The 9,949-nt window shown below is 32.0% G+C and overlaps 1 protein-coding gene across 2 annotated transcripts in view; it reads left to right on the forward strand.

Moving 5' to 3' along the window:
- LOC107439034 (methionyl-tRNA formyltransferase, mitochondrial) overlaps positions 1-4,439 on the forward strand; it is a 28,628-nt gene extending 24,189 nt beyond the window's left edge. Inside the window, exons 9-11 of one of the 2 annotated variants that reach the window (XM_071182132.2) lie at positions 396-560; positions 2,171-2,335; positions 4,080-4,439. In XM_071182132.2, the coding sequence (XP_071038233.1) occupies positions 396-560; positions 2,171-2,335; positions 4,080-4,214 (465 nt within the window). In that variant the 3' untranslated portion in view covers positions 4,215-4,439. The remainder of the gene's footprint in view (positions 1-395; positions 561-2,170; positions 2,336-4,079) is intronic. The other variant, XM_087160908.1, reaches the window with a different exon arrangement.
- Positions 4,440-9,949: the final 5,510 nt, after the last annotated feature.

Consider the following 9,949-nt stretch of genomic DNA (forward strand, 5'->3'; position numbering starts at 1 on the left):
GAGAAAACTTAAGTTGACAACCATGACAGTAACGCATATTAATATATGTGCTTAATTTTTGTAAGAATAGTGGTGATCAATATCATTTGAAAATTAAGATTATAAAAGAAAAAAATAGTATATAATTACTACCACTTTAAATATGAAAATAAAATCTTCAGGAAAATCCAGAAGAGTCAGCAGGTATGCAATCTAGCGTGAACGTGTTAATCGCTCCCTGATTATTTACCTTTAAAACATTCATTATTTTACACAAGTAGAAAATCTCAGAGGATGGAGAAACTAAATCAATATAAAATGAAATGTTTGTTTAATAAAAAATTCTGGTTTAAAGGGTTAATCTTTATAAAGTGTTTTTTTATGTTAAAATTTTTTTAATTCAAAATTTTTTTCAGTTTCCAGTCTTTAGCTATTGGAAAGATAAAAAAGTGGTATTCGTCGAGTGCTTGGATAAAAACGAAGTTGTAGCAGCTAAAATACCTTCATTGTTAACGGTGGACGTATCTCCGGGATTCATCTACTTCCACGAAGAACTAAAACTCATTTTTGTGAAATGCAAGGTGAGTTTAGCATATTTTTTTGCTGGGGTTAACCATAAATCATAATTACAAATAATTAAAATTTGTGATGATGCTATCACAATACACCCAAATTTGAAACAGTCTTGCTCTCTTCTAAATCTAAAAACATTAATTTTTAACGGTGCCTTGCACCTAGTTTATCTTAACTACAACCGGGAGTTAAGCCAAGCCGGTTCCCCGGATGCACGCTATCATTCAACGATTCGAAGTGTGTTTACGCTCGGTGTTGGTGAACGAGAAATTTTTGGTGTAAGATCCTCTTTCCTTCTCTGCGAGCTCGTTTTCTGATTTTCATGATTGTCCATAGATTGTTAAGGTTGCGAATCTAGTAATTAGGATATAGTATAATTTTATATATTGATTTTTGAGGTATAGCCAGCCGAGCATGCAGAGAAGGAGACACGTGTTCTCGAATATGAATTACACGAGGTAATCCAGTGCTCCTTTTCCAAAGAAGATGTTCTTTTGTTGAATTGTGATTCCTTCCTGAAATAAATGACTAACTTAATGTGAAGAATCCACGACTCCTGATTTTCTTTTCCCATGGACCAGTGTTCCTGTGGCCCCACTTATACGACGCGTGCCCATGGCAACTACATCCCAATTAAATATAATATTTTCCCCTTATTTTAACTCAAATTAATACAAAAAACACTCTATAACAAAAAAATTGACGCACCAAGAAGCAATCCTCCGACTGCTTTGAAATTTCGCATGCATGAATGTTTTGAACAGATATGGCTGGAATGATGACGACAGGGGACGTATAGTCTTTAGCGACGAATCCCGCTTCCAACTGTGCCCTGACGATCATCGAAGACGTGTTTGGAGACGCACAGGGCAGAGGGGGGATCCTGCCTTCACTATTGCACGCCACACCGGCCCTCAACAAGGCATTTTGGTCTGGGGTGCCATTTCCTTTGACAGCCGGACCCCTTTGGTCGTCATTAGAGGTACACTTACTGCAAAGCGGTACGTCGACGACATCCTAAGACCTGTTTCGCTACCGTTCTTTTTGCAGCGCCCTGGGCTGGTTTTTCAGAAGGTCAATGCCAGACAACATACGGCACGTGTTACTATGAACTGTCTACAAGCTTGTCAAACTCTTCCTTGGCCTGCCAGATCACCAGATCTCTCTCTCATTGAGCATGTCTAGGATATGATGGGAATGCGATTGTATCTGGCACGGAATGTTGATGACCTCGTTCGACAATTGGATGATAGAATTTGGCAGGAAATACCGCAGGAGACCATCCGGTAGCTTTATCGGTCTATGCCACGCCGTGTGGCAGCTTGTATCCTGGTTAAAGGCGGGTCAACACCTTATTGAACTTGTTACTGTATAACTCTGCAATAAATTATTTAATTGTTCTGAAATTTTTATCATTTACTATTCTGTACATTGTCTTCCTATCCACCATTTTTCGTTTCAATCGGACAACTCCTTCTTGGTGCATCAATTTTTTTGTTATAGAGTGTAATTGAAAAAAATATGAAAAATAAAAACTTTGCGTTGAGGGGTTAATCTTTATAAGTAGAAAGTGGTGTTTTTATCCTTAACATAATTTTAATTAAAAAATTTTTTTCAGTTTCCAGTTTATACTTATTGGAAAGATAAAAAAGTGGTATTCGTCAATTGCTTGGATAAAAACGAAATTGAAACAGCTGAAATTCCTTCATTGTTAACGATGGACGTATCTCCGGGATACATATATTTTCACGAGGAATTAAAACTCATTTTCGTGAAATGCAAGGTGAGTTTAGTATATTTTAAACCGGGGTTAACCATAAATAATCATCATAACCATAAATAATTAAAATATTAAATCTAACACTTTTCACTTATTTTAACATAAATTAATACAAAATAATGAAAAAATCACGAAGAATAAAAACTTTGAGTTAAAGGGTTAATCTTTATAAAAAGAAAGCAATTTTTTCATTGTAAAATTTTTTTTCACAATTTTTTCAGTTCCTAGTTTTTACTTATTGGAAAGATTAAAAAAGGGTGTTCGTCAATTGCTGGTATAAAAACGAAATTGAAACACTTAATATAACTTCATTGTTAACGCAGGACGTATTTCCGGGATACATATACTTTTACAAGAAATTAAAACTCATTTTTGTGAAATGCGAGGTGAGTTTAGCATATTTTAAAACTTATAATTTTACACTAAAAAAGAACAAGGCCATAAAAACGAAATGCATGCCTTTAGAATATAAAATAAATCATCGAAATTAAATTTTTTAAGCAGAAAAAAGAGAGAGAGAGAGAGAGAGTAATTTTACTTTTCTCTGACTTAAAACGGAAAACCTAGAGCACATCACATTCGAAAGAGGTGGGAGGAATTTTCGCGGTAATAGAAGTTAATTAAGAAAATGAAGTCCCCAGAACCTGATTATCTATTTGACCCAATTAGCCTCCTTAGCCATAGGGAACATGATTTTTGAGAAACTTCAAAAAATTGATTAATATTAGTATAAAAAATTAGTAGTTTTTTCAGCTGAAAAAAAGGCTCTTTTCGGTTAGCCAAGCGCAAAAAAAGCTCAGTTTGTAAAATTTATTTATTTTTATTTTAATTAATTTTTATGTGTTAAAAAATAGTTAGTGAACGTCTGCATTTTTTTGTGACTTTTCGCTTGTTCTTGGCAAAGCTAGAAGCACTGCGATTTCCCCCCAAATTTTTCTTTGTTTTTTTTCGAAGCTTCTGAGAATATTCCATTTCAACAAAAAGTTTTGCTAAAAACTATAAGACAGAGAAAATTTTGTTCTTGCAGTTCTATAAATGTTTTTTTCTTTTCATTTTAAGACTATACTAATCAGTAGGTTAATTTCGAAATACTTAATAATGGGACAGAAAACTTGGTGAGCCATGAGGAAGTTACTCATATTTCATTTCGAAGCAAAAAAGGATAAAATTTGTGTTTCTTTTTATGCTTTATACTTTTTCTGATTAAGCGAATATAGCACCTAAAATGCATCATTTTCTTATAACTAGTCATTTATAATTATTTACAGATACTTAGTTCAGTATTTTTGGTTGCTTTGATGATAAATTAAACAATTCTACAGAGTATTTCTTAAATTAGACTTACTGTATTTAAAAATCAATGACAAGAAATCGGTTTTAGATCAAAGTAACAAATTTTGCTTGAAATTCATGTAGCAGCGCATACGTTTTCTTCCCAGAATTTCGGCTTTTAACTCAAAAATATTCCACCAAATGGCGCTGTAAATCTTTTCCACTATTTTTACCGTTTCGACATGGAAAAATTTTGATCACTAATTGTTATCATGGTTATTTCGAAAATATCAGCATGTGGTTACTAGTTATTGAAAGATTACTAAAGATTGTAATTTGGTTTTAATCTGTATTTGTGAGCTAATTTTATTGGACTTTGTCTTAGTATTTTAATACTGCTTAAAATAATTTAAAAGAATATATAAATGCCTCTTTGTAAAACTAATAAAAAATTTTTCTTTTTTTACTTCTTTAGGGCGGCTGGTGTGGAGTGGTTAAAGTGAGATTACATCCATACGGAATAATGCCAGCTTCACAATTTTATAAAAACTTTATTAGAAAAAAGAAGGACTATTATTTTATTTCTCCTGAATCTGGGAAAAAAGACTAATGAAGCTTGTTTAAGTATACAACGAGCTTACTATCACATTGCCGATAAATCTTTCGGTTTTCTTATAACATTTTGCAGTTGGCTCCCGTTTTAACGATCTCCGTCACCAAAGCAAAAACAGACGTTGTACGTGAAACCATGATGGTACAAAGGTGACGTAAATATTCACAAATGCTGTGCCAATTTTAATTGAATTCGTGTAATAGAGTGGAATTATAGTATTAGTAATTAGTATAGAGTTAGTATAGAGTAATTGGTATAGAGTATAATTAGTATAGAGTGGAATCGTGTAATAGAGTGGAATTAGGAACTTTGTGCGAATAATTTGTAAAAATTGTTTTTATTTTATTTAATAACCGGAGTTGAACAACTGACCCCAATTCTAAGTTTACAACTATCAATAACAAGCGTAAGCCCGTCCCGCCCCCGTAAGGGAGCATCCGGGGGCACTCCGAAAGTTCGAAGTGAGCGTAACAGCTCAATTACATGAGCAAACATATTCAAAATTTTCAAATTAGAGTTTTAACAAATAGGTGGAATATTAAATATGAAATCCAGAAAACAGTGCTACTTAGAAATAAACTAAGAAAACAAACATTACAAAGAAAATAAACAGTAACAATCAGAAGAGATATTGATGTCGCATCTTCAGTAGGGGTGCAAAGTTAATAAAAGGAAACAATTTCACATGGAAAATATAGGATGTTTGTAACTCAGAATATAATTATGGCTGGCACAACAGTACTAAAGTTATCAAATTCCAGTAATTATTATTATTATTTTTTTTAAACAGAAAGGACATATATATACCATATATAAAAACTCTAAGAACACAAGTGATTAAAATTTTCAAAATGAGGAATCACATTGGGGCAGAGATTGACAAAACATGAGACTAAAGCTCCAAAAAAACATTTTAAGAGAAAATTCAAGTAATAATTGAACCATAACAGGTTAGCCGTGATTTAGGTGTATTTTTCCTAACAAGAGGCAGCAAAAGGCCATCAGGATTCAGGGAGGTGCCTTGTTACTAAACAATTTTCTTATTATTTCCTCAATTCCCTTTTTTATTTTAGGGTTTGACCAATGCTGCTTTATAAACTCGTAGGTGGTTTGTGAATGAAAAAATTTCTCTCTAATGTGCTTAAAATTTGTACACTGGATTAAAATATGTTCCCAATCCTCAACAAGCTGACAGGTACTATCAATTTACAACTATCAATGTTCAACTCCATAGCCTTGTAATTTTGAAACTAGCCCAGAAGACAAAGAAACTCCTGGATCAAGCATTATGACAAATTAGCCTTCGTGGAGGACTTTTTGATGAAACCTCATTTGCGCTACTTGGAGAGAGAAAAAAAACACTATAATCTCCCACGGTTAGCCCGACGACAAGGGGATTTTAACCCACGATCCACTGAGGATATTTTTAGCCAGCATTGTGGTTAGTGTGAACCGGGAGCAGAATTCGTACCAACCAGCCACCACTGAGGGTCTAACCTGGGTGACGTCATTTCAATCCTCAGTGGTGTCTTGATGCCTACCCAGCTTCAGATCGATGAGTAGCAGCTTGTCTGGGAAATAGAGACGGCCAGTGCGCAAAGCTAACCTTATTGCCACAATGATGTAGCGTTGGTTTCGAATTTGAGAAACTTCAAACTCCATAACGTTAGTTCACAGTGAGCTGTTGCGAAAATATTTTATTTTTATACATGAAAAATAATGCAGATATCTCAGTGGAAAAATCTTTCTGTTACCTACCACTGCAGTTTTCGAAAGGAAGGTTCATAAAAACATATTTATATTGTTAATACATCATAGTAGACAGAACTATTATGTAACTGCAAAATAAATCATATTAATGAAATACATGAGCTACCACTTTTTCTTTTTGCCCCCAAAAGAGACACCATCCTTTTTAAAAGAAACAAGGTACAAATTAGTTAAGATATAATATATGGAAGTTTTATTGAGATTCTATCTCCAAATAAAAACCTAACTATAATTCAATATATGCAATTTAAAAAAAAATGATTATTCAAAAAGTATTCTACTTGAGAGAAAAATATCTATTGTTAATGAATAATATGTATTTTCATCAAAATATTTTGCTCTTTAAGTACCAAGTTTCCTACTCTGGAACTGTGCTCTTTTTTCAAGACCGATAACTTGAATATTTAATTCATCAAAATTATTTCAGATAAAAAGAAAATTAGTCTACCATTTTTATATTCATCAGTTGATTTTTTTTTCTATTCTGAAATGCGATTTCAAATTATTAAAAACTAAAGAGGTAGCTTACATTGAGGATAATCAACTTAAAGTAAAAATATATTATAGCTTTTTCTCCTAAGGTAGTTTTCCCATCTGAGCAGAACGATAAATTTCCTCCCCTTAGGAAAGGAATTTTTTTAAACAAATATATTTGCTTCTTTACTCATTTGGTAATTTTTCCAATTCTTCTGAAAAGTTTGCCTTTAACCCCTTCACGCACAGATTTTTTGAAAAAAAAAAACCGACCAAAAAAGATTATTTTTTTTTAATGTAAAAAAATTTATTCCGGTCCTGGTTCAACTTTTCTTTTGGTAGACAATTTCGATATATTACTAATTAGTTCGAATTTACTTTACTCATTAAAAAGGTTATTTATGTAGTTTTTTTTACATATTTATTCTATCAGCATTATTGTTTTTTTTTGCTGAGTTTATAGTTTTATATATATATCTATATCTCAATATATATCTATATCTCAATATATATATATCTATCTATATAACTAACTAACTCAGTGGCGCGACAGCCCATTAAGAGGGCCAAGGCCGACTGTGCCCATCTCAGTTTTCTTGACCTTGGGCTCTGGGGTGCAGGAGCATATGTTCCGGTCAGGTGGTCAGCCGAACGCGGAACCCCCAGTGTTTAGTTCCTAAGCATGCTTGGTACTCATTTATCGACCCACTGAAGGGATGAAAGGCTGAGTCAACCTTGCCCGGCCCGAGGATCGAACCAGGGACCTGTGGCACGACAGCGCGAAGCGCTACCGCTCAGCCACCGGGCGTCATATATATATATATATATATATATATATATATATATATATATATATATATATATATATATATATATATATATATATATATATATATATATATATATATATATATATATATATATATATATATATATATATATATATATATATATATATATATATATATATATATATATATATATATATATATATATATATATATATAATAATTGATAGGTAATTATGAAGGCAAAAAAAAAACAATACATAAACAAACTAAGTTTTTTTATTGAATGAATTTTGATAATTAAAAGTATTTAATTTTTCGGAGAATATGTTACTAAGCTTACTGATGAAAATATTTATTGTTCTGAACACCAATCTTACCATAAAAATTATCATACTTGTCACCAACATGACTAAATGTGCGTGCTGCCCTTCATTAGTCAACCTGCTCTGCAAGTGGCCCTTCACTCAAAAAGTTTTCGCATCTTTATCCTAAGCTGTAATTAATTAATACCTGTTGTTTAAATATCCATTATAAAAATAATAAAAACGTAACAATGTGCTTTAATAGTTTTTAGTTCAGCGAAGTACTAAAACTGAAATGGGCACAAATTAGCTTGTGTTAAACTACAAACTTTAAGTATAGAAAATTCTTATTCAAGAACATATGCTCAATCACTCAAATGCACCAATATATGCAATACATAAAACTATAATGATAAAAATAATTTTTTTAGCATTTGTTTAGAGACATTTGTGGAAAAAACGCGTAAATATTTAAATTCAATAATTATTAGATATATTTTTGAGTGAAGTAACGAAATGCGAAGAAAGTTTCTATAAATTCTTCAAGAAATATATGTTTATTTATTTTATCTGTAATTCATCAAAGGGATATAAATGTGGACTCGTAGGAGAATGTGAAGAATTGTAACAAAAAGTTCTGGAAATAATGCATATGCCAATAAGTGTGCCAAGATGGCTTTTATTTTACGTTGAGTGCCATGGGGGTCACCGGCACTCAATTTGTTCGTAGCACCACAGAGATCACCGGTGACCGACGAAGCCAAGAATATTGGAAACACATAATTCGAGTAAATTTTTAATGCTTTTAATTTTTTTAATATTATTATCGTTACTAGAATGGTTTGAAGAAATGAATGCAATACATACTGAGAAAATCATTTTGATCAGACGGGCAAGTCATGTAAAATTAGCGTGACATTCAACGTGTTAAATAGGAAAGAAGTCACCGGATAGAGACGATATCCTCTACAGCAGAGGTCGCCAATGTGGTCTATATAGATCCCCAGGGGTCTATTCAGCAAAAGCTAGGGTCGATCTGAGACAGGAGGTCGATTCGAATAGGAAGTGTCGATTGGGAGTCGAAGAAAAAACAGCTCTTAATACGCAAATACGTAATTTGTGTGATTTGCGTATTAAGAACTGTTGTATGTAAAATTTGTGAATTTTTTTGTAATTGACTTAATATCAGTTTCTTTATAAAACAAAAATTAATAAACATATATTTATTCGCTTGAAGCAAGCTGGTTCATAAGTCATATGCCTATGCGTGCTTGTCCAAATGTCACATGTGACGAGTATTGATTTTAAAAACACAAATATCATATGCAGTTTCAGCTATCTTTGCAAACTGTGAATAGTGTTAAATATTTGCAGTGTCATTATTAAAACTTTTACAGTTTTTGATAATTAGTTATTGTTTTGATAAAACCATTCGTTTAGTTTAGATATCAATTTTAATTATCAATACATGTAAAAAAGAAGGTAAGCATTAATAATATGGATTAGTACAGCCCGAGACAAAACTGCAAGATGAGCTTGCTAAATTATTATCGGATCTTGTAGCAAAGACGCTTTTTAAAAATTTAACAATAAGCAAATTTTGGACAAATATAAACATAATGCAAAAATATGTAAAACTTTACGAAATAGCTCAGCCATTTATGCTAGCATTTCCAAGTTCCTATATGGTTGAAGCCGGTTTCAGTCACGTAAATTCAATCTCAACTAAGTACGGAAATAAATTAAATGTGGAGTTTTGAGGGGATTTAGGATTAAAATTGACCAATTTTGAACCCAATATAGCGAACTTTGCAAAAAAATACCAGACACACCCATCTCATTGATTAAGAAGCAATAAATTTGTAGTGACTTTACTTATTACTTCTACTTACTTATAATTACTCACTATTTAATAAATATTAAGGTAATTAAATTTCAACTTTAATATATTTTTCTTAAAACTAATGTTACACAATCTACTATTACTTTAATAAATGTTTAAAATCATAAAATAAATGTACAAACACAGTATCTAATAGTTTTATTTTAATTAACAGAAAATTACTTTTATGGGGGTCGATGGAGATTTCAAAAAATTATGTAGTCGTCGATGATCAAAAAAGTTTGGCGACTCATGTTCTACAGACATTCATCTTGGAAGAGATTTTTCACTGATGCGGAAAAAAAGAAAGAAAGAAAAAGAAAAAAAAAAAAAACATTTAATCAGCAGGCAATTTTCGCTGAGAGTGACCACCAAAAAGTTTTCTCTCATTAGTCGAAGGAAGCTGATGCTTTCAAGCGCTTTGACCAATCAGGCGTCAAGGAAGCGAAAAATTACCTAAAAAAAATAAAATCCGGTCATAACAAAAAGTTTGTTTAAGTTAGGCCTTGAACC

The sequence above is a fragment of the Parasteatoda tepidariorum genome, chromosome 4 (genome assembly GCF_982258835.1).
Source record: "Parasteatoda tepidariorum strain Cologne lab strain chromosome 4, Ptep-v5.0, whole genome shotgun sequence".
NCBI lineage: Eukaryota > Metazoa > Arthropoda > Arachnida > Araneae > Theridiidae > Parasteatoda > Parasteatoda tepidariorum.